Consider the following 25,496-nt stretch of genomic DNA (forward strand, 5'->3'; position numbering starts at 1 on the left):
AGCTGAGATTTAGCCACAAAGCTTGAAATGAACAAAGAGTCTGAAACTTGGCATCTTCTCTACTTGTTTTATACCAATGTGACACTGCTGAGTTCAATGGAGTTACTCCACAGTGGGCACATCTACACGAGATGCTACATCACTGTAATGATGCACTACAGCGATGTAGCTCATTGCTATGGTGACGTAGTGTCAGCAGGTACAAACCGTGACACCTGCACTACATTGCCATAGCAATGAGCTACCTTGTTATAACACATCGCTACAGTGATGTAACTGCTAAAAATAACCGTGTCCCACCAGGATGGCGGAGTAACGACTGTTACTACGCTGTCATTTACTACTTCCTAAAGCAAGTACGAAATGCCACAGTAACAATTGCACCATAGGGGGCACATATAGACCTGCCTAATTATATCAATCTCTCTATCCATTGATCTATGAAAAACCTAAAGGACACCAATAGGCTGAAATATGACAGATTCCTGAGTCACACAACTGTGAGCACAAATAACTGAATAGGGAAATATGCACAGTAAATTGCCCAATTTACATAGATAGACATGGTGACTGCACATGAAAATTACCATACATTTTGTGTGAACATTTACATTTATTGAAAAAAGCTAATTGGTTTATTATTCAGTATGTGCCTTTGCTGGACACTGTGCTGTACACTACAGGATAAGGAAAGCTCAGTCCTAACCCAAAGGATTCCCAATCTAGATCTGAGAAACAAAGCAAACCAGTCATAGAACCTGTTTTTGTGGGCCTCAGGCAAGCCAGACCAGGGAAGACTAGGCCCATGTAAAGCAGGGGTGGGCAAAATATGGCTTGCAGGCCAGATCCAGCCCACCACCTGATTGTAACTGGCCCATGGCTGCCCCTGTGGTGCTCCGCATGGAGCTGTGTCCTGCTCGCTCTTGCCTGGGGCAGCCTGTGCCATGCTCCTGCCTGCATCTACTGATGGCACTGCCCTAGCATTAGCCCCAGCCAGCACACACAGCTTCCCAGCAGAGCTGCTCCTGCTGCTGCTGCAGCCGCCTGAGTTGTTCACAGCTCCCAGTGGCTCCTCCTGCTCCTCCTCCAGCTTCTGCTGCAGTGCTCCAGGCAGAGGGGAAGCTGCAGCTGAGCAGCTCTTGTCCCAGTGTATGGTGCTCCAACTCCAGGCATCTTTCACCCACTCCACCTGTCTGGTGCAACGATCAGCTACCTGAGGGTGGCTGAGAGGTTAGAAGGCACTGAAGCTGTAGTCCCACACAGCAGTGGTAGGAGGAGGAGCTGAGCGATACCTGGGTGGCTGCAGCAGGAGCAGTGCACGCTGGCTGGGGCTGGGGCCATCAGTGGGCGCAGGGTGGGTGTGGGCAGAAGTGCGGTGTGGGTTACTTTGGGTAGGAACAACTGGGGCTCGGCCCCATGCGGATCGCCCTGGGGGAAGCAATGGGCTGGATGCGGGGTGGGGCGGACCTCACCTGCACTGCACGACTCAGGCAAGCTCTGGTGCACGCATCCCCTATTATGCAATTGCCTCTGTATTCACTACTCAAAAAAATATAAATCAGGACAAACATTTTTTAAAATTAAAATATGATATATGTTTGATTTTAAGCATATGATTTGTTTATTTATAGTTTGTTAAAATTATATCTGCTGAAATATTTGATGTGTACAGCCCTAGATAGCTTACCAAAACTGAACTGGCCCCTGAACGAAATAATTGCCCACCCTGATATAAAGTTACATATAATCCAGTCTCAAGGGTTACAATATTGGTAACCTTTGGCAGGCAAAAATTCATCAATCAGGCCCTCAAAATCACAAGACTGGCTTAAAAATCAAGAGATGTATGCTGGAGCATTTTTACTTGTACCGTTATTTGTTTTTGAACCATTGTTCACGTTTTTCTATCTTCAGTTTTCCAGTGCAACTGTGGTGAAAAGATTCTTCTATGCCTGTGTATAGCTCACTGTTTTAAGTCAATCTCATGATTTTTTAAGTCTTGACTTATGTTATATCAGAATTAAGGGTTTTAAGAGACTAGCCAATTCCAGATTCACGTCTTTGCCAGTAACCAATTGACATTAATACCTTCTGAACAAGCAGTCTCTCATTATATTTTTCACAGCTTCAGTATGTGTAGTAATAGGCTGAAATGCAGGTATACGTGACATTAAAATAACTTAATTGGGGATGTTATGACAGCATCTACAATAAAACAATTAGGAATGGGTAGACTGAGCCATTTAAATGTGCCCTACTCATCCATTCCACCTCTCATGTAATCTGTTTTAAAATAAAAAAAATGATAGGGCAGATAATTTACAGATATTGTATTTATAAAGATCACTTCCCCCTGAAGAATTTTCTGGTAAGTGACCTTTAGTTAGAAGATGATTTCTTGATTCATGGAAACCCATTGGAAAGAACATAGGCTGGAGGAAACACCTAGCATATTTCAGGAGCTGCTGTAATGTGGTGGCAGGGCAGGTGCTCTGAGTATCATTAATATGAATGCCAATACTCATGTTCAATCAAGAACATTACAGTTGAGGAAATCCTGTTCCTATGAAATCCACACAAGTTTTGCCACTGATTTCATTCGTTAGGAACAGAACTGTCTTTCTGAGCTCACCAGGGGAAAAGTGCCCTCAGAAATGTGTCATTTGGATACTTTATAAAAGTACATTGTTTTACTGCACAATTATTTAGGTACACACACAAACAAAACGCCTTTTTTGCACAGAAGAAAATAAATCAAATGCCATTGTTTCAAAGCAAAGCACTACAATGACTGCACTTACCACCTGGTAAAGGATTAAAGAGCAGAAAGAGGGTCCAGGAGCAGAAGGAAGGAAAAAAAAGGAGGAAAAGAAGGAGAAGAAGAAATTAATGTTACACATGCAGAAGAATAAAGAAAAGAACTTTCACAGTGAAGAGACCCTTTTCTGCCTCAATCCAGGAAACAAACACACGTTTTCCTGGATATTTTAAAAAACTTTCTTTTGAAATGTCTTGAAATTTACCTTGGATGTTATCCAGTTTCCCAATTAAAAACAAAGGGAAAATATTAGTACTCTTTGAAAAACCTCCATCTTTCTCGGCAGGTTTTGGAATTTTGTTTCTTCAAAGAATGAACAATTTGACATTTTAAAAAATACCTTTGATGATAAAATTTCAATCAGCTCCAATAATTTTATTCTGAAGATTCATGATATGTAAATTTTTTCCACAGTCCTGTGCCAAACCTATATTCAAGGGCACAAATCACCTTATTCCATGCATAATTATTGTGCTGACAGTCACTTGGAAATCTACTTTCTAGTATGTAACATAATGTTGTCAAAGCTGTATGACACACAGACTACTTCTGAGAATCTGAGATTCATCTGTCACTGGGTTACTCATTGTCAGTGGGTTACTTGAGCTTTGGGAAATTACAGGGCTCTACTTACAGTAGCCTTTCAATGCAAAGTTAAAAAACCATTATTTGTACTCCAGCTCACAGGAAGCCTGCCTCAGTGAGATATACTTGCTGTTTACACCTTCACTACTCTGTAATTCCTTCCCTGTACCCCTATTTAAACATTATCCTATCTTGCAGTCCATTTAATTATTCTTTTCAGTCCTGTAGTTACATTAATGCCCTTCTCAGGCCCTTCTCCAGGCCTCTGCTGTACAGTTTACTTCTGTCCCTAATAACCTAACTCACTCCATGCATATCTGTCTCAAATGTATGCTTGTCTAAAATTGCATCTGAAAAGCTGTTTAACCACTGCTGCTTCTGGCTATGTCTAGTCTTTTGTGGACCTAATCTCTCTCTCTTTAGCACCTTATTTGCTAGCTCTCCCTGCAAGAGGAGGAGAAGGTAATTTACTCTCAAAGCATGAATGGAGTTGGTCCAAGACAGGAGGAAGGAGGTGCCTTTCTCAGAGCCTCAGTCATATCTGATCTATTACTAAAAATGTAGTAGTAAATACTTTTAAAGGAAAATGAAAATAATTCAGTGACAAGACTGTCCTTAGAGGAAAAAGCAGCATGTACTACAGAACTGTGCCCATAGCAGCTGGCTCCTTTTTCACTAGGCATGTCATTGGAGTAGCAATGCCTTCACCCAGTCCAATGGCAGTGAGGGAATGCAACTCTGATACTGGTGAGGAGGATTTTCAGTTCTGCTCCTTACAGGGCATGGGGTTATTGTAGGGTTGGCAGTGATGATGGCAGTGACTGCCAGTTATCAACAACACAAGAGGAAGTATCATTCTAAGTCTGTGCCTAATGGTCAGAGTGTAGCCTGATTGCACTCGAAGTGAGCCCTGCTGTCTCCTGAAAAAGTGGGTTGTCATGTTATCTGACCCTGTCCACAAGAACCTCACAAGAACCAGCTCTCTCCTCTGAAGCCCAGTGCCCTCCAGTAACAAGCTCTTCAGGGAGGGGCATCTCATCTTATCACATGGATTCAACACCATGAAGAATGGTTTCCCAGAACTGTGCAGTACAGGTGCTTTGGTTTCAAAAAGCTTTTTTGAGGGGAATTAAAATTTGAAGAGTGAGGCACAAACCTGAGGTGGCGGCAGTAAGGGTCTGCACCTTTCCTCTAAGGGGTGTTGTACTTAAGTACAACCCCCCTCCAACTTTCCTGGTGTACCCTGCCACTAATGTGGAAGGAGGAGCTGGGTCATGCCTACGTTCTCTGTGCAGCTCTGTGCAATCACTGTGGGGCCAGGGGCAAGTATCCCTAGTAAACATGATGTTAAAATTCTAAAAGTAATGGACTCCAAATCATCTCTGTTGTCATGACCAGGATAAGATGTTCCATTAATGCCAACATGGTGACAGGGAAATACAGGATGATGCTGAAAGCAAACAGGGCACAAATCCCAAACCATCTTCCCCAAGCCAGTTTCCTTCCTCTGATTGAATTCTCTCTTCCACTATGTAAAGTTTATCCTTATTCCATTGTATTTTGTTTATTTTTTATGCTTGTTTTGCTTTTCCCCATCTTATTCTACCTCTGCTATTCCTTTATTTCCTCTTCTGTATATCACTTCCTGGTTTTCCCTCCAGCTCAGCTCACCTTTTCTCTGTTTGCCTTCTCATTCGCTCCATTCCTGGGGACTGTTACCCAAGTTGCCATCCTGCTACTCACAAGCTCAAAGATGTAGCTTTAAGGATAGGTAGTTCAGGGCACACTTTAAGCTGGGGCTAGGGCGAGGGAGTGGACAGACCTAATAGATGCTGTCTACAGACTCACACAAACAAGCGGGGTGAATTTCTGTACAACAGGTTTGTGCCAAAATGTACCAACTGTCTCTCTGTGCTGAAATAACTTGTAGTGGAAGAGAAGCAAGGTCAGTGGCAGGCAGAGGAGTACTCAAAATGAGGAGGTGTCAGAAGCACAGGAAGGCGATTAACAGCTGTGTGTATAAAAAGGCATTTGTAGGATATCCCTGTGATCGATGTAGGATATAGGGACCCCCTTGGTCTAATGGTTTAACTTCTACTTCAACCCTGGTTGGAAATCACCACCTCTAGGAGAGGAGAAGAAAAAGAAAACTGGGAGATCTGAGACTGATGAAGTTGGCACTTCCACGAGCAGGAATACAGGCCTGATTTCACATTATGCACATTTGGCATACAGGACTGGGAATCAGAGTAACGGTGATAAGTGGAGAGAACCATTCTGGGGTCAAATTAACAATTTCAGGAACCTGATACAACAACAGATCCAAGCAGCAGGATTCCAATTATCCCCCCAGAGTGAAAGGCAGCATATTCATTGAGATCACAGTCCCAGGCATTTTCTCAGGGTTCTCTGCTTTCAAATATGATTCTCCTACTCTTAGTTACATTTTCCCTTTCATACATAGCCCGGCTGCAATTATATCCATTACAAAAGTGTTCTCTCCTATTAGAACCCCTAGATCATATTAATTATCAGTTAGGAATAACTCCTTCATGTATAGCTCTGGGAATCCTTTATCACTTGGTATATAATCTCCTGCAATAGTTAGTTGCTGTTCTCAAACCAATCTTCCATTAGGGGAGCAGCCTGAGCCCATTCTACTTACACTTTGTTTTTGAAGGTCCCTTTGCTGTGACACTGGGTTCAAAACAGTTTCCAGGGATGCATCTACACATGCAATTAATGTGAAACAACACCAGAGCTGATTGATCCAGAGCCTATTGCTTCTGGGTGTGTGTACACCTGAGACCGCAGCACACTGAGCTTGGTTGGAGCTGATGGGGCTCCAGGGGTCAGCCTGCTAGCTTGGGATTGCTCTCCCACCCTGGTTCAATGTGTTGCGGAGGAGCTGGCTGGGACACAAGGGTGCTTCAGTGTGGGACTAGCTGGCAGGCAGCCCCCATACTTAAGCAACCTTGTGTCCTAGCCAGCCAGGGCAACATCTACACATGTAATTCTGTGGAGTTAATTAGTTTACTCCAGTCTAATAGGGGCACACTTGTGGGTGCACAGGGTTTACTGTGGAACTAATGGCTGCCTATCTACATGCTGCTTTGCATTCTAATTAGATTAATCAAGTTAATTGATTAATCAAGTCTCCAAGTTCTAGTTAGAATGCTCCAGCTGTGTCATGTGTATAATGCCCCATGCATTTAAAAATGGCGCTTTATCTAAACCTTGTTGAATGAGGTTTAGATAAAGCTTCCCACAGCTATTTTTAAATCTGTGGGGACTTAATATACATGACTGTAGCAGGGGCCAGGCCGAGCCCTGTACACATTGCGATGATGGCCGTCAGCAGGCTTCTCAGGTGGGAGATCCTCGGTCAGGCTTGCAGAGAAACAGTGAGCTTCTGTGCCAAAGGCATGCTCCACTGTGCAGCCAAGCAGGCAGTCAGCACGCAGCAGCCACCTGTCAGCCCCCACTCCTAGGCTGGGGGGAGGGTCAGAGCTCCACCCCCATGGAGGCATGGGCTGTAGCCAGAGAAGAAGGCAGGCGGCAGGCATGGGAAGTGTTCCCTAGGGTCAGGAAGTGACAGGTACAGGGGATAATGAGCTCATCTGGAGCTCCCAGCACCTGTCAGCAACAGTGGAGCATGTGTGGACAACCCAGAGACAGGGTTGTCTCAGATCAACTTGGAACTTCTTATGAAAGGCTGTGCCAACCCCAGGAGAAGGGGAACACTGATGCAGGCCAGACCAAGTGCAGCATTCCTCCATGGAGACAGAAGACTGGGAGCTGAGGACTAGGACCACTTCAGCTCTCTGGACAGAATCCTGACTGACGCTCGACTGTAGAAGGTCACGTACCTTTTGGGGCTACTGTTTGTGACACCCCTGGTCCCACATTATCCAAAGGGGTTTGCCTCGAGAAGAACTGGCCCACTCTAATTTAGCCCAGATAAAGGGCAAGACCTGAAGAGCTGGGCTGCCTGAGGAGAGGTGATTGAGATATCCTGCTGGGCCAAGGGAAGGCCGAAAGGCAGGCATGGACACAGCCGTTTGAGTTATATTAGGTTTTTGTTTGTTTTTTTTTATACAGGCCAAACTCCACTGACAGTGGACCTCCAGCAAAATCCAGGGGGCTCAGCCGAGACAGGCCGACTCTAGAAAATGCAGTCCCTTTCCATCACTGATTCTTCCTGCCCAAGTGATGAGGCCACACACCTGGCACAGCCTGGCATCTGTATCAAGCACTGACAAGAACACCCAAGTAGAAAGGGGTGTAGTGTAGGGGTGGAGGAGCCCCACAGAAGATCCATAGATATCTAGGCTCATGCCAATTTCAGCCAACTCTCTTCACTCAGGTTCTACCTCTTGATACACCTTTTTCAGTTACAGCAAGTTGTGGTGGGTGAGATACTAAAACAGTAGAGTGAGACACCTGCTGAGCATGCAGGAGGTGGGCCCTGTTCTGGTGTAGCCGCTTGACCTGGATTCCTCTACAATTGGTGCATTGCCTGGGAAGGCTGCATAGGATCTGCGAGGATCCGGTTCTAACCTGTGGGCCAACAAGGGAAGGTGATGGAAGATTCTTCCACTGGCATGGCCTCAGGCTACAGCCACAGGAAACCATATTGCAGTTGCTATAGCAGTTGGTCCAGGCCTGAGCAAGCAACATGGATGCCCACTGCACCTTGTTTTCATGACAGAAAGACCTGGCAGAAAGGTTAGCCAAAATGCAGGTCATAAATGCCCAGTGCTGTGGGAAATTGAATGATGAAAATGAGAAAACAAAACGACTCTGAGACCTATCTTGAATCTTTTGAGTGCACCGCCTCCACAGCAGGATGGGATTCAGCAGGTGGGCCATCCATTTAGGACCTTTGCTGACTGGGTGTGCTCAAGCCACATGCTGAGCTCTGTTGCAAACTGATGCTCTCAATTATAGGAAGGTTAAGGAAGCCATACTATACCACTTTAAGGCTTCCCCCAGGCATTATCAGTTACAATTCTGAGAAAAGAAGAATAAAGGAGAGGAAAAACCCCCAGATACTGGCTCAGACACTCAGAGACATGACTGCAAAATGGCTGAAACCTGAAGAGGCACTGTCCCTCCAGATGTTCGACATGGTGGTGCTGGAGCAGTTCATCTGGGACCTTGAGGTGCAGACCCAAAATTAGGTAAAGCGGCACCAACCAGATACATTGGAGGAGGTGGTTAAGTTAGCTGATGCCTTCACAGAGGCAGATGAGAAAGCACCCAGAGAATGTGGGCAAGAACAGAATCAGGATATCCTGCACTCCCAGTTCAAAGGGAGTTCAACGACAATAAGCATGGGGTGACATCCCATGAGGCTAAGTGCACTCAGTATGGATTGTCCAGTCATTCTTCTTGGAGTGTTTTAGGTCAGCATTTGGGACATGACCCGCCCCATAGAATGAGAGTCAATGACACTGAACAGGAACAAATAGACTGTAGTTTCAGACGTGTGTCCTAGACAGGCATACCCACGACTCATCATGGACGTATACATAGGTGGATGGATGATTACCACTATGGTGGATAGTGGATTATGTGCAGTTGATGATATATGCTGGCACCCTACCACCACAGCTGGGGACTCATGCTGACAAGGAAACAGTGACTTGTATGCATGGGATAGCTACAACATATCAGCTAAGAAGACTGTGGGTCAAGGCAGCAGGTAAAACCCATGAGATACTTATTGGGATCTCCAACAACCTCCCATGCTGTATGATTTTGAGGTGAGACTGGCCCAATTTTCAGGAGGTCTCATGGCATGCCCTAAAGCAAGCAGCTGCAGCAGGCCACAAAGCTCCCGAGGTAAGCTGTCACACAGAGGGCTTAGTTGGAGAGAGAACCTCAGACAAAGAGACCCCTGAGATCCCTCAAAGGAATTGACAAATTGGGTTAATTCTAGGAGGACTAGTTGGAGGAATCAGCGTTCCACCACACATACACTGAAGGCCTGGTCCAATGTAATGAAGAGCTGCTGCAGCTGGAGAAAGCAAGCCAAGTTCCTTGGTTTGAAGTAAGAAATGATTTCCTCTACAGAATAAATAAGGGAAAGCGAAATTGTTCAGCTCCTAGTAGCTCAAATATGTTGGAGCAATATCCTTGAGCTAATACAGCTAGCCCATGATGGCACCTTGGGTGGACATCTCAGGTGTGATAAAATGGGGGCACGCTGGATGCAGAGGTTTTATTGGCCCGGACTACACAAGGAGGTTAGGTAGTACAATGAGACCTGCCCAGTTTGCCAGAAACCATCAGGAGAAAAGCCTCTAGTAGCTCCCCTGATTGTGATTCCTATCACTGGGAAGTCCTTTGAGCATATAGCCCTAGATATTGTTAGGCCCCTACCCAAAAGCACCAGTATATATTGCTACCAGTATATATTGGTATATATACCAGGCTACCAGTATATATTGGTAATCATGGATCATGAGACAAGATTCCCTGATGTGGACCCACTAAGGTCTGCAATGGCTCCCAGGATAGCCAAAGGGTTGCTTAAATGGGTAGCTAGGGTGGGCATCCCTAAAGAGATTACCATTGACCAGGGAAACAATTTTATAGCTGAAGTGATGTGTGGGGTGTGCGATACCTTGTGAATAAAACCTCCATGTATCATCCCCAGACCGATGGCCTTGTCGAGCGGTTCATCAAAGGCAGCTCCTGCCATACCAACCTGATTGCCTTTTATGACCAAGTAACTAAATCCTTGGATGATGGTGTCACTGTGGACGTAGTCTTTCTAGACTTTAAGAAGGCCTTTGACACTGTCTCTCACCCTATCCTCATCAATAAATTAAGCGACTGTGGCATTGATGCCTGCACAGTTGGATGGGTAAAAAATTGGCTCATGGGGTGCATCCAGAGAGTAGTGGTGGACAGGTTGTACTCAACGTGGCGAGATGTGAGCAGTGGGGTACCCTAGGGCTCGGTCCTCAGGCCCGCACTGTATAACATCTTCATCAGTGACTTGGACAAGGGGGTGGAAAGCACGCTGTCCAAATTTGCTGATGACACTAAGATGTGGGGTGAGGTGGACACACTTGAAGGGAGAGACAGACTGCAACTAGATTTAGACAGACTACAAAAGTGGGAAGATGAGAATAGGATAGGGTTCAACGTAGATAAATGCAGGGTGCTGCACCTTGGGAGAAGGAATCCACAGCATACATACAGGCTGGGGAGTTCACCTCTTGAAAGCACGGAGGCAGAAAGGGATCTTGGAGTCCTTATTGACTCCAAGATGAACATGAGCCGCCAATGCCAGACTGCAGCCAGCAAGGCCAGCCATACCTTGTCATGCATCCAAAGGTGCATCTCAAGCCGGTCCAGAGAAGTGATACTCCCCCTCTATGCGACTTTGGTCAGGCCGCAGGTGGAGTACTGCATCCAGTTCTGGGTGCTGCACTTCAAAAGGAATGTGGCCAGCCTGGAAAGGGTTCAGAGGAGGGCCACCCGCTTGGTGAGAGGGCAGCAGGACAGGCCCTACGAGGAGAGACTGAGGGACCTGAACCTGTTCAGCCTCAGCAAGAGGAGGCTGAGGGGGGACCTGGTGGCTGCCTACAAACTCATCAGGGGAGATCAACAGCAAATAGGCAGAGCCCTTTTCTCCCCAGCACCACCTGAGGTGACAAGGAACAATGGTCATAAGCTGATGGAGAGTAGGTTTAGGTTAGAGATTAGAAGGCAATATTTTACAGGTAGGGTGGCCAAAATCTGGAACCAACTTCCCAGGGAAGTGGTCCTTGCCCCTACCTTGGGCAAATTCAAGAGGAGGTTGGATGATCACCTGTCTGGGGTCTTGTGAACCCAGCATTCATTCCTGCCTGTGGCAGGGGGTCAGGGTAGATGACCTGTTCAGGTCCCTCCTGACCCTAGCTATTATGAAACTATGAAACCGAACTATGAAGGCCATGTTGCAGAAATGCATACAGGAAGATCCAAAAAGATGGGATCAGATATTAACTCTGTTAATGTTTGCAATACGAAAGGCTCCTCAAGCCTCAACCAGATGTTCTCCTTTGGAACTAGTGGATGGGTATCAGCCCAGGGGCCTGCTGAACATGGTCAGAGAAGACTGGGAGCGACAACGAGCCTTGGGGGCTCAAGTCTCTGGGCACCTCACAGAACTTTGGCAATGGTTAATCAAACATAGAAAAATAGTGGAGGAAAACCTCCAAAGAGCCCAGACTAAGCAAGAATCTTACTATGACTGCAAGGCCTGAGAGTGCACATTTAAAGCTGGGAACAGGGTTCTGGTATGCTACCCAACCAGAACAGCTGACTTCTGTCAAGGCAGGGTCCCTTTGAGATATTGTGCCAAGTCGGGCCAGTGGATCATGAGGTCATCCAACCAGGACACAGACCGCTCTGAAAGATATTTCATATAAATCTATTAAAAGAGTGGCACAACCACAAGGGTTTCCTAATAACCCCTTTCCCAGACAACTTAGAATTGGGACTGTCACCAGAGGAGCCTGACTCTGCCAGAGAAGCTACACTGGGTAAGCAACAAATGTTGTACCATGGCGGTAACTCCCAGGTTTATTACAAGAATATTCCGATGTATTTTGCATGGAACCCAGGCATGCAAAGAGTGTAGTGCACAAGATCACCAACTCTCCAGGTCATGTGGCTAGTGAAACCTGGCATAGGATTCCACTGCATTTATATGAGCCCATTAAACAAGAACTACAGAAAATGCTGGACAGGGGAATTATCAGAGAGTCTAGAAGTCAGCGGCAAAGCCCCCTTGTGGTCATCCCTAAAAAGGACGAGTCCCTATGCCTGTGTATAGATTTTAGAACGGTCAATGCAGTGGTTAAATGTGATGATTTTCCAGTGCCCTGCTTGGGAGAGATGATTGGACAAAATAGACAAGTTAAGTTCATAACCACTTTGGACATGATGAAAGAGTATTGGAAGATCTCCATGGCTGCAGAAGACCATGAGAAAATGGTCTTTGGCATCCCATGGGGATTATTTGAATTTTGCCACATGCCGTTCAGGCTGCGTGTTGTGGCCCCCACATTCCAGCGCTTAACGGATTGTCTACTAACCCCATATTAAGCCTACACCTAAGTGTACATAGATGTGATTATATTATCAGAACACTGGGATCAATACCTGGAGGCCTTACAAAAGGTACTCCAAGAGCTGTGGGGGGCCAGATAAACAGCAAATCCAGGCAAATGCAGGCTGGCCTAAAAAGAAACTCAGTATTTGGGTTTTCAAGTGGGACAAGGGAAGATACAGCCATTAATGCACAGAATACAGGATTTAAAAGATTACAAACAGCCAATAACAAAAGCAGGTCAGGTCCCTCACGGGTCTCGTGAATTACTGCCGTAAATTAATTCCCCACTTTTTGGAAATAGTGGCACCCATGATGGACTTCACTAGGTCCAATGTGCAATACAAGATTAAATGGCATCCAGAAATGCAGAAGGCATTTGAAAAAAATAAAACAAGCCCTGTGCCAAAAACTGGTTTTGTATACTCTGGATTTTAACCAAACCTTTATTTTACAGATGGATGCATCAGGGGTGGCCCTTGAGGCTGTTTTGATACAAGAAAAAGAAGAGATCAAGCGTCCAATTGTGTATGCCAGCTATAAGTTACTAGAACATGAATGCTTAGCTGTTAAATGGGCTGTAAACCAGTTTTGCTATTAACTGTTGGGGAGACCCTTCATTCTGGTCACAGACTATGAACGACTTAGGTGGCTCCAGTCTGCAAATCAGATAATGCATGCATCACTAGAAGGGCGCCGGCACTACAACCTTTTCGTTTTACAGTCCAACACCATCCAGGCAAGAAAAACATTGTAGCAGACTTCCTCTCATGCAAAGATGAAGAGGAGGTGCCAACCAGATTACAAACATGGATACACCAGGGTACAGAGTAAAAGGTAGCAAGTGCTCCCACCAATCTAAAGGTGGGGGTCTATAGCAGGTGCCAGGCTGAGCCCCATACTCACTGGGAAGATGGCAGGCTTCTTAGGTGGCTGATTCCTAGCCGGGCTCACTGAGAAATGGTGAGCCACACTCCAAAGGCATGCTCTGCTGTGCTGCTGAGCAGACAGCCAGCATGCAGCAGACACCTGTCAGGCCCTGCTCCCAGGCTGGGGGAGGGTCAGAGCTCCAGCCCTGTGGGAGCACAGGCTGCTACCAGAGAGGAACGCAAAAAGCAGGCACAGGAAGCACCTCTTAGGGCCAGGAGGTGGCAGGTGCAGGGGATAACGAGCTCATCTGAAGCTCTCAGCACCTGCCACCAGCAGTGGGACATATGGGGGCAAGCCAGAGACAGGGTTGGCTCAGACCAACCTGGAACTTCTTATGAAAGGCTGTGTCAACCCCAAGAGAATGATGATGCAGGCCAGTGGCCGAAAGGAAGGCCAGAAAGCAGGCATAGCCATTTGAGTTATATTAGTTTATTTGTTTCTTTACATGAGCCAAACCTCACCGACACTGGAACTCCAGCAAAATACGGAGGACTCAGCTGAGAGACGCTGACTGTGGGAAACACAGTCCCTTTTCATCCCCGACTCTTTCTGGCCAAGCAACGAGGGCGCATGCCTGCCACGGCCCAGAGTCCATATCAAGCACCAACAAGAACACCTGAGTAGAAAGGGGTGGGGTGTAGGGGAGGAGGAGCCCCACAGAAGATCCATAGATGTCTAGACTTATGCTGATCTCAGTCAACTCTCTTCACTCAGGTACCATGTCCTGATACACCTTTTTCAGTTACAGCAAGTTGTGGTGGGCAAGATAATAAAACAAGAGAGATACCTGCTGAGTGTGCAGCAAACAGGCCCCATCCTGGTATAGCTGCTCAGCCTGGGTCCCTCTAAAATGGTGAGCTGTCACAGGGACGATCAGGTGAAAGAGTCCTGAACTGCATACCGGGGGCTCCTAGGGTGGGGACCATGCACAAAAGGAAAAAAAAATAATACAAGGAACACACTTACCTGCAGCAGGGCCCACAGCACAGTTGGAATGAAGGAGGGAACCCATGCAGGTTGTAAGCCGCGCCTTTATTCAGCTGAGACCGGCCGGTGATGTCATCGGCAATCACCGGCCGGCTGGACTAAAAAGGACCACTTACGGAGGCTGGGGAAGAAAGGAGGAGAGAGAGTCAGTGGAGACTCTCCGTGCCGGCGACAGCAGGCATATCCAGAAGGAGAGAGAGCCAGCAAAGGCTCTCTACACCAGCGACAAACAGCGTGCTCGGGAGGAGGGAGAGCTGGCGGAGGCTCTCTGTACCGGCTGAGGCTGGTGTGCCCAGGAGGCAGGAGAACCAGAGGAGGCTCTCTGCACTGGAGGAGACTGGTGTAAGCAGCAAAAAAAAAACCCGTCAGGGCAGTAACAGGTTTGGCAGCGACCCACAGCACAAGCAGCAGCTGACCAGACCAGAAAGGACCGCGGGGCGTTGGAAGTAGAATGCCTCAGACGATGCCGGGGGAGAGCGACTCCGCAAGCTGCATTTGGCTGTGTGAGGGGAGTACCGGCCCCAGAAGAGAAGCCTTAGCCACCCCTAACCAGATGACAGGTCAACTCCCAGCGAGTTCCCAGGTACTGGGTGCGGGATACTGACTGGCGGAGACGAGGACGAAGAGATCGTAGAGAGAGTGACAAGGAGGCACCTCCGTATCCTAGCAGTAGGGCCAGGGAGGAAGCCAGGGGGACCCTCCCCAACTCGTAATTTTGTTTTGTTCTCTTTTTCCCTGCTTTTGGAGGGGTTGTGTGGCGGGATAGATGATGCCAAGGGACTAAGTCCCCTAGCAAGAAAGAAGTCCCAGTTAAGGGGAAGAGAGCACAGCCGAGAGGCACTGGCAGAGTGGCTCCTTTCCATCCTTCTCCTTTTCTTTTTCTTTTTTTTGTTTGTTGTTTGGTCTTTCAGATTCCAGCTTGAGGCAGCTTAGGGTAGGAGGAGGTCCATCTTGGGCTAGATAGTGGATCAGTTGAGCCACCACAGGAGAAAGTGCTGGGGACACAAGATTCAAGAGAACATTGGGGTCAAGAGCACAGCTGCATTGGAGGAATGGCCGACAAGATCCAGTGACCCGCCAAAGGCTGGCGTGAGGCTGGGGTATAGGGGAGGTGGAGCCCCACGGACGGCCATCTAGAGGACTACCCACAGCTGAAGAGCCCTTGGTGGTTTGCCCGCCCCCCTGAAATTACATTCAAAGTTGTGGCAGGAGAGTCTGGGGGTGGCCACCTAGGTGATAAGCATCTACCTCAGGGTTTACAAGAGATCTCAGGACATCTGTTACCGACCGTCCGGGCCAAGGCAGCACACGAACATCTGTTTGAGGCCAGGTGGTCACATGAGCCATTTTAATTAGAGCGCCTGCCTGGGAACTGCTTTAATTAAACACATTTCCACACCCGCCGAGCATGTGTATATGCAGCCAGTTATTTTGCACCACAGTAAACATATAGTGTAGATGTACCCCAGTTGTGGTAAGTGGCCTGTTGGGCCCATACACATGGTTTGCAATTCTGGTACCCTCTATTACCTCTGCAGTGTGGACACAACCATTCAGGTGTATACTGAGTGTGTACAGGGTATGCACTGGCCAGGGAGGTACACAGCAATGTAGTCACCCAGTGTATGCATGTAAGTACAAAATTGTAGCTGGACAAAAACCCATGAGAGGTGTTGGATGCTGGATGAGTAGGAGGACTCCTCCATGTTCATTTACTTAGGCACTAATGGCACTGCCAGGAGTAACCCTGATAAGATCAAAAGTGACTCTGGGTGCAAGAGTGAAGGGTTTAGGGGATCAAACTATTCTCAAGTCTTCCCATCAAGAGTAAAGGCCCAGGCAGGAGCAGATGCATCCTGGAGACGAACATCTGGCTTGTGTAGATGGTTTCACCAATAGGGCCTTGACTTATTGATCAGAATGTTCCAGGAAGAAGAACGGCTAGACATAGATGGGGACCCCTTGATGCAGTGCGGGGAAAAGCTGCTTTGCATGCAGGCCTGCTAATATAGTGATTAGGGCATCAAACTAGATTCAGTGGGGTATGGAGGCAAAAGGCCAAAAGTAAGTAAAGAGCAAGGTGACCCAGGGAAAGACCAAGAAAGAGCAGAGAATATGGGGAGCCTTAACAGTGTTCTCAGAGGAAAACGAGCAGGATAAATAGCTAGTTATCCAAGAAATTTATATAATGATGTGAGAAGCATGGGTAATAGGCAGAAAGAACTGGGAATCCTAGTACATCATAACAGTATGGTCTACTTAAAATAACTGAGACTTGGTAGAATTGCTGGCATGACTGGAGTTCTGTCATGGATGGTATAACTAAAAGAATGATAAAGGAAAAAAGGGAATGGCATTGCTTTCTCGATAAAAAAGACATACAGTTGTTTTAAGGTGTGGTACAAAGTGAGGGGTATGCCTGTTGAAAACATCTCTCGGTCAAGGTCAGAGTTGAGAACAGCAATAGTGGTGGCACAGTGAGCGTCTGCTATCAACCACCAAACCAGGAGGAAGAGGTGGACAAGACTTTCTTTAAACAATTCACAGCAGTTTCCAAATTGCAGGAACTGATTTCCATTGGGGACTTTAATTACCATGATGTCTGCTGGAAGGTAACACAAAAATGCACAGGCATTTCTATCAAGTCCTTGGTGCACATCAAAAAAAAATTTTTGGTGCAGAGTGGAGAGGCCAATTAGAGAGGAAGCTTTCTCAATGTGCTGATAACAAATAGGGAGGAACTGGTGATAACGTGAAGATGGACAGTAACCTGGGTTATGGTGACCACAAATTAGAGAGTTCAAGATCCTAAGGAAAGGGAAGGAAGAAAACCAGCAGACTAAATACACTGGACTAGGAAACTGGTGGGCAGGACCCCTTGAAAGGCAAGTCTGAGAGGAAAATGAGCTCAGGAGAGCTGAGTATAATTAAAGGAGGTCATATAAAGGGTACAAGAGCAAGCTATTCTGGTACAAAGAAAGGATAGGAAGTGCAGTAGGTGACCAGCCTGCTTAAACAGCTTCAACTCATCTTCAATGTGCTGAAACTCAAAAAGGAATCCTACAAAAAGTGGAAAATTGGTTACAGTACTAGAGAAGAGTGTGACTATTGCACAGGTGTGCAGGGAGAAAATCTAGGAGACCAAGGCATGAATTGAGATGCAACTAGGAAGGGACATAAAAGGCACTAAAAAAGCATTCTGAAAGTATGTCAGGAGTAAAAGAAAAACCATGAAAAGTGTAGGTCCCTTACTAAATGCTAAGGGCAATATAGTAATGGATGATGTGGACAAGACTGAAGTGTTTAATGCCTTTTCTCATAGAATCATAGAAGTAGGGTTGGAAGGGACTTTGTAGATCTTCAAGTCCAACCCCCTGCCTGGGCAGGAGGGAAACTGGGCTCAAGTGACCCCAGCCATGTAGGCATCGAGCCGCTTCTTAAAGACCCCCAGGGTAGGAGCCAGCACCACTTCCCTTGGAAGTTGGTTCCAGATCCTAGCTGCCCTAACTGTGAAGTAGTTCCTACGGATGTCTAATCTAAACCTACTCTCCAACAACTTGTGGCCGTTATTCCTTGTTATCCCGGGGGGTGCTAGGGGAAACAAGGTCTCCCCCAAACCCTTCTGGTCCCCCCTAGTGAGTTTATAGATGGTCACAAGGTCCCCCCTCAGCCTTCTCTTGTGAAGACTGAACAGGTTCAGGTCCTGTAGCCTCTCATTGTAGGGTCTGCCCTGCTGTCCCCGGATCATGCGGGTTGCCCTCCTCTGGACCCTCTCAATGTTGTCCACATCCCTCTTGAAGTGGGGTGCCCAGAACTGGATACAGTACTCCAGATGTGGCCTGACCAGTGTCGCGTAGAGGGGGAGGTTCACCTCCTTGGCCCTACCTGAGATGCACCTGTGGATGCATGATAGGGTCCGGTTAGCCCTGCTGACCGTGACCTCGCATTGTCAGCCCATGTTCATCTTGGAGTCAATGATGACTCCAAGATCCCTTTCTGTCTCCGTGCTCTCAAGAAGGGAGTTTCCCATCTTATAAGTGTGCTGCCGGTTGCTACTGCCCAAGTGCAGCACCCTGCACTTGTCCATACTGAAACGCATCCTATTTTTGTTAGCCCACCCTTGCAACCTATCCAGGTCTTTCTGCAGTCTTTCCCTCTCTACTAGTGTGCCCACCTCACCCCAAATTTTGGTATCATCTACTTCAGTCTTCATGAATAAGGTCAGTTAGTGGACAGCAAGCACAGTTGACACCAAGGATTAGGAAAGATATAAGCAGACCAGAGTAGTGGAAGAACATTAGGGATTATTTAGAGAAGCTGGATGTCTTCAATTCAGCAGGACAAAACAGGATGCATCTTAAGACCACACAAGCAACTGGCTGAGGTAATTGCAGGGCACTTGGCTATTATGTTTGAGAACTTGCAGAGATTGGGTGAGGTCCTAGATAACTAGAAAAATGCAAATATAGTGCCCAACTTTAAGAAAGTCAAGAAAAAATTCAGGTAATTATAGACCAGTCATTCTGGCCTCAGTACCTAGAAAGGTCATAAAGGTCATAGACCATAAATGGATCTATTTCTAAGTATCAGGAGGAGTATATAGTGATCAGGAACAGCCAACATGTGTTCAGCAAGAGCAAGTCTTCAGTCTGACGAACTGATTGTCCTAGGAGACATTGCCTTCTATGGTAAAGTGACTGATTCTATAGATATGATATAACTTGATTTTAGCAAAGCTTTTGGCATTATCATTAGTAAACTAAGAAATCCAGTCCAGATGAAAGTACTGTAGGTGGATACATAACTGATTGGATCATTAGTTAGATCATTACCTCAATCAGTAGTAATCAATGACTACATGTCTTATTGGGAGGAAGTGATTAATGGGGCTCCCCATGGGTCTGTCCTGGATCAGATATTGTTTAACCTCTTCATTAATAATTTGGAAGACTGGATTGAGTGCCCACTTAGCAAATCTGAGAGGATACCAAATTGGGTGGAGTTGCAGACACTCTGGAGATAGATCTAGGATTCAGAATGATCTGGATAAACTAGAGAAATGGCCTGAAATTAGCTGAATGAAAACCAACAAAGACAAGAACAAGGTCCTGCATTTAGGATAGAACTGTTACATGAACAAATAAAGGCTGGGGAATGGCTGGCTAGAAAGCAATACTGCAGAAAAAGATCTGGGGGCTATAGAGGACCATAAACTGAATATGAACCAACACTGGTCTTGTTGCAAAAAAAAGCCAATAGCATATTGCGGTGTATTAACAGGCGTGTCAATTACAAGTCAAGTGAAGTGATTCTTCCACTTTACCCAGCACTGGTGAGGCCTCATCTAGGAAGCGGTCTAGTTCAGGGATCACGTTTTGGGCCCCACACTCCAAGAAAGACATAGACAGATTAGAAAGAGTCCAATGAGGAACAAGAATGATTAGAGGTCTGGGAAACATGATTTACGGATAAAGGCCAAGAGATCTGGGAATATTTAGTGTGGAGAAGACAGAGGGAGGATTCGACAACAGTCTTCAAATACCTGAAGGGTGCTTATACAGAGGATGCTAATAAACTGTTTTCTGTGGCTAGAGACAACTGGATAAGGAGCAATTGCATAAATTGCATAAACAGCAAGGAAAATTTAGACTGGCTATTAAGAAAAACCTTGTCACATAAAGGTGGTTAAGCACTGAAACAGGCTGCCTGGAAAGGCTGTGGGATCTCCATCTACATCCCTGAGTTCTGAAGGAACTGGCAGAAGGGATCTTAGAGCCCTAGGCAATTATATTTATCAAGTCATGGGAAACAGATGAGGTACCAGAAGACTGGAAAGGGGTTAACATAGTGCCGTCTTATAAAAGTCAAAGAGGAGGATCTGGAGAACTGTAGACCAGTTATCCTGACTTTTGTACTTGGAAAGTTACTGGAGCAATTTATACAAAGTCCATTTGGGATCATCTGGAGGAGGAAAAGCTGATCATGAACAATCAGCCCATACTGGCTAAGATCAAATGCCCAGAAACTGAATCAGCCAAAACCCAAGGCTACTAGACTTAGACTAAGCATCAGAAAAGAAGCAGGTGAAAGGAGTGTGCCCCCTCCCTCTCAGCCCCATAATTCAGTGGCTAGGGCTCTCACCTGGGACACTAGACATCCGGTTTCACTAAGTGAGGAGTTGAATTGAGGTATCCCAGCACAGTACTCCAATCACCATACCCCAGGTCATTTATTATTCACTTCCTTCTCCAGTGCTCCTTTGGAAATTGAGACACTAATATAGTCATTGGAAAAAATAGATGAAGGGCAGTGTAGGGGGAGAGCTTCTCCCTTACTGGGAGGAAGGGCCCCACCTAGACACCAGAGCCTCCTCCATTCCAGGCTAGAAGTCAGTGCACTAAGCCACATACCTGCTGTATTGTTCCTTTCCCCCTGGCTCCTGTACTGGTATCTCTCACAGACCTTTCTGTCATAGCTTCCCAGTGGGCTGTCTTCAAAAGAAGCACTAGTAAAAGGACTGGAAAATAGTTGACCTGTAGCATGGTGGCTAAAGTACTATGCTGGGAAGTCAGTCACTCAGGTTCAAAATGCCTTTTGGTATGGGCATGGCCCAGAAGTTAGTTCTTTTTGCTTTCTAGGTAAGTATTTTAGTCACTGAACTATTTAGGGGAAAAGACAGAAGCACACCTGTATGTAGCTGTCCATGTGCATGAGGCTATGTATGAATAGAATGTCAACCTGTACTTAAGTGGCATTTTTGTGACCTAGATGACCACGGGCATGTCTACATGTCACCCTACAGAGATGCTGTTACTGTATTGTGCTTTAGTACTTTCTTTTGGAAGAACTAAAGCATGGGACAGTAACTGCCTGTACTGCACTGTACGTGTGGCACATGATTAGTTTTAGCTGCTTCTTTGCTGTAGTGGCATGCTAAAATAGAGGAGCATGCTGTTACAGTGAAATAGCCGATGATCACATGTAGACTCATGTGATCGCTATGTTGCCATAGCATGTCATATGGCAATGTACCACGTCACTATGGTGATGTAGGGTGACATGTAGACATGCCCCATGTAGACTGCCAAATGTAGAATGCCACCATTATAGCATACCAAGGTGATCAGAGGATCAGAAACAGCCAACATGGATTTGTCAAGAGCAAATCATGCTTGACCAATCAGACTTCCCCTTTTACAATAGGATTGCGAGACAGCAGTTGGTGTGATATGCCTTGATTTCTGCAAGGGTTTTGACACTGACTCCCATAGCAGCCTCATTAGTAACCTAAGAAAATACAGTCTAGACAAAAGTATGGCAATATAGACAATTAACTGGCTAAATCATCATGCTTGAACCAGTTCAAACTGCCTGTGAGTGAGGGGGGAGTAGACCAGGGGTATCCTACTTTCTGGACAAAAGGCCTTACCCACTCAGCTACAGGAGCTAAAACATGGGAATGCAGTCTTCTTCCAGATTTACTTGTATACATGGCTGTGTACCTGCCCATCCGGTGCATAGCTTACTGTGCAAATTCAGTAGCTGCATACACTTCACATCCATGCTGCATGGGTAATAACATTGTAATCTGTATGTAAGTGCTGAAAACATCTTTTACATGACTATGTAGACTCCATTCAGGCACACACAGAGTAACTGCTTTCTGCTCTAAGTGCTTGGTGCATGGTGCCATGTGTGAAATGAAATGGTGTATGTCAGTCTAGTTCAGATCCTAGGGATAAGGGACCAAATTCAAATTCAGACATGTGGAGAGCCTTTCCTGGAGAAGCAGCTCAGTTGAATTTTCCCTCTAGTGCTCACATCACAGAAAGCATTTACAGAGTCAGGACCCTCAATGACAATCTCAATAGAGAACAAGAAATGAATGGTGAAGGAGAACAGAATTCCTTCACTGCTCCTGTTGAATTCTCCAGCCTAGGGCTGAAGCACATCATAAGGTTTGCAAAGCAAACTTGTACCTTCACTAACTATGTATAACCTCTTATACACAAAAGGCCAGTTCCTAGTTCGGTTGATGTCAGTGGGTAATCTCAGATCTGCCATTTTGCATAGATAGAAGCACTGGTTCTAGGACTGTCATTCAGATGCCATCATGCATTCCCCTTGCCTAGTCTCAGGATTCCTGGGTAGTCTCTTTCTCTTCCAACTATTTGTTTTTCTGGCAGCCTATCCTAGTGGAAGATGTAAAGACCTCTAAAGGTGGAGGGAAGGAAAGGTGGATACTTTCACAAGCTTTACTTACATGTCCATGAAGGTCTGTGTTTAGCAGCATCAGGGCACAGGTAAGTGTATGAATCCCATCTGAAATTCAATTAATACATTCAATCAATTGTTAATTATATCTCTGCACACTGTTTTCTTCAGAGCAAATTGTTCCCTCTATTGAACAACCTGGGAAGATGAATTGTTTTGTTTCCTGTCAAGGTTTTAATGGAATTTAATTTTACAACATATTCAATAGATTTGCTAGTTGGCAAAGAGGGAAAGAATTCAGACAATGGCAGAGATGTAGAAGGATGATTATTGGTATGCTGGTATTTTCTGGCTCTGGGCTCCGGTATCCATTTGTATAAAAACATTAATGAACTCTGTATTGTTTTCTAATACATTTTTATATATCCTAACTTTTGATTGCTCTCTGGGTCAACATTGCATTTTGGATTGAAAACTTCTCCAAGCTGTTCATTCTGATACCTAGATCTTTCTTTTCCCAATGTTCAGTTAGTTAAATTAGTATCCAGAAATGTATGAATCATTATGATTGTTCCTTCCGATCTAGATTACATCACATTTCAGTAACTATACTAATGCCTTTCCACTGGCTTGGACTCTCTAAAGTCCCTCACTGTCTTCTCCAGGATAGACTAACCTTAATAATTGTGGGTCATCTGCTACATATGCCACTTCACTGTTCATCCCTTTTTTTCAGATCATTATTAAATGTAGTAATTGACATAGTCTCTATATACAATCATATAGAATCTCCATGTTACATGCCTTCTATATTGAAAATGGACTGTTTATTCTTACATTCTATTGTTTGCCTCTTGAAAAGTTTAGGACTCTGCCACTCACCCCTTGACTTAATGTCCTTAGTAACTTCTTCTTAAGAGTTTTGTTCAAAACTTGATGGAAATTCACAGTAGAGTATATCTATTTTTCCTTATTCCTTTTTTGTCAATATAATCCAAAACTGGAATGGAGAATGAAGCAGACACAATTTTGCTTTGCAGAAGTCAATCTGATTTTCTCCATTAGGACATGAACATTTACATAATTACTCCTCCGTCTTTAATTGTTACGTCTACCTGGCCTGCTATCACTTGAATTAGCTACCCCAGCTGGCTAGTTGAGTCTAATAGTTTAATACCTGGGAGAAATTTTACCATCTTTGAATTCTTCTTTGCCTGACAAAGGGTGTTTGGGCCCGAAAGCTTGCAAATAAAAAATAGCTTTTTTTGGAACTATCTAGTTGGTCTAATAAAAGATATCACCTCTACCCAGAGTTTCGTCTACCTATGCTTTTGTGAGCATTTTATCTCCTTTATTCTTTGCAATGTCTAGACATGCACCATACAGCCACAATCTAAGAACAGATCATCCCTCCAGCCCTGTAGATAACGAGGCAAACACAAGGGGCAGGTCTAAATTACTCTTCTGCTGCACCCAGGAACATGGCCACGGAGCATATCCCACCCACTCTGTGCACACTGGCTTCCAAGAAAAAGCGATGTCCTTTACCATGGATCAAACATGCACCAGAGCTCCTCCTAGTCTCCCTGTCTCAGGTGTGCTTATTGCTGGACACTCTGACAGTTACACTGATTCATTTCTTGGATTTGGTGTGCACAAAGTGGGAACAAGACATATTTCCTGGCAGTGCAACTAGGTGTGGCACAAACCAGTATACACAAGTGTCCACCCCTTTGTGCAGCAAGACCTAAGGACAGCCCTGTGCATATGAACCTCTTCACACATCACAAATGGGTTGAAGAGCAACAGAGAAGGGGAAGAATCATATCCCTGAAGGTAGGTAAAATGTTTTTTATCTCTATCAAGCTCTTTTCCTTGAACGCCTCTGTCTCCATGCACAAACATTGACTTCTGTGAAGCTTCTGTGCTATGTTTGCCCAAGGCATTCACAAATAAATGTTCCACAGTCACACATGTGGAAAAGGATGCTGTCACACTGGCAGGCACAGAATATATTGTAAACATATAGTACAACTATACATGCATTGGCATTAACAGATTCAACAGAAAGTAACTTAAGATTCATATATGCAGATTCAACACATTTTCATATCTCACACAAAGAACATGGTCCTGTTTCTAAGTTGACTTGGATAGCCCAGCTGCGATTTCCCCTTACACAATCTAGGCTAGGGAGTCCTAGAGCAGTACAAAGTGGTGGGAGTGCTTGTGGACCCTTTCTGCAAATATGGACAATCATTGCTACGCAGTTTAACAGCATCAAAGGCCTCAAATATCTGGAATAAGCCCATGTGCCAAGAGGACATGGCTGTTTCCTTGTTTATGATGAAACAGGTATGACTGAATGTATCAATGTCCCATTAATACAAAGCTATTTGCTGTCTCTGTGATGCTAGAATTAGGGAGCCAGCTTCTGAGACTTTTGCACAAGTTTTACCGACTCCAGATTTATGTAGATACCTGCTGGATCAAATAGGACTGAGCAAAATCTAAGCCTGTAGGATTTGGTCTGCAATGAAATACCTAAGATCTCTGGGAGCATTCCCAAGTACAAATTAATAGAAATGCCTCTCTGCTGAGTGGAGTGGGAGAGAACATCACACAACACACACACACACGAAAGGAATCCATCAAACAGGAATATAAAAATATACATATTGGAATAGCACCAATAAAAGCAATGAGATTGTTATGACTTAAAAATTGCTTGTGCCCATTAAGCTCGGCAGAGCAATTTGAAAGTTCACATGGTGCTAACCACTTTAGCTCTTTGGGAAGCTGTGAGGCAGATTTGAAAATTAGCTTCTCAGTTACAATTGGCATATTAAA

General features: G+C 45.4%; 1 protein-coding gene across 1 annotated transcript in view; it reads right to left on the reverse strand.

The window, feature by feature from the left end:
- PSD2 (pleckstrin and Sec7 domain containing 2) overlaps positions 1 to 25,496 on the reverse strand; it is a 225,685-nt gene that overhangs the window by 58,369 nt on the left and 141,820 nt on the right. Inside the window, exon 7 of the mRNA XM_006264057.3 lies at positions 22,696 to 22,754. Coding sequence (XP_006264119.2) covers positions 22,696 to 22,754 — 59 coding nt within the window. The remainder of the gene's footprint in view (positions 1 to 22,695; positions 22,755 to 25,496) is intronic.

Source organism: Alligator mississippiensis, chromosome 9, assembly GCF_030867095.1.
Source record: "Alligator mississippiensis isolate rAllMis1 chromosome 9, rAllMis1, whole genome shotgun sequence".
NCBI classification, from domain to species: domain Eukaryota; kingdom Metazoa; phylum Chordata; order Crocodylia; family Alligatoridae; genus Alligator; species Alligator mississippiensis.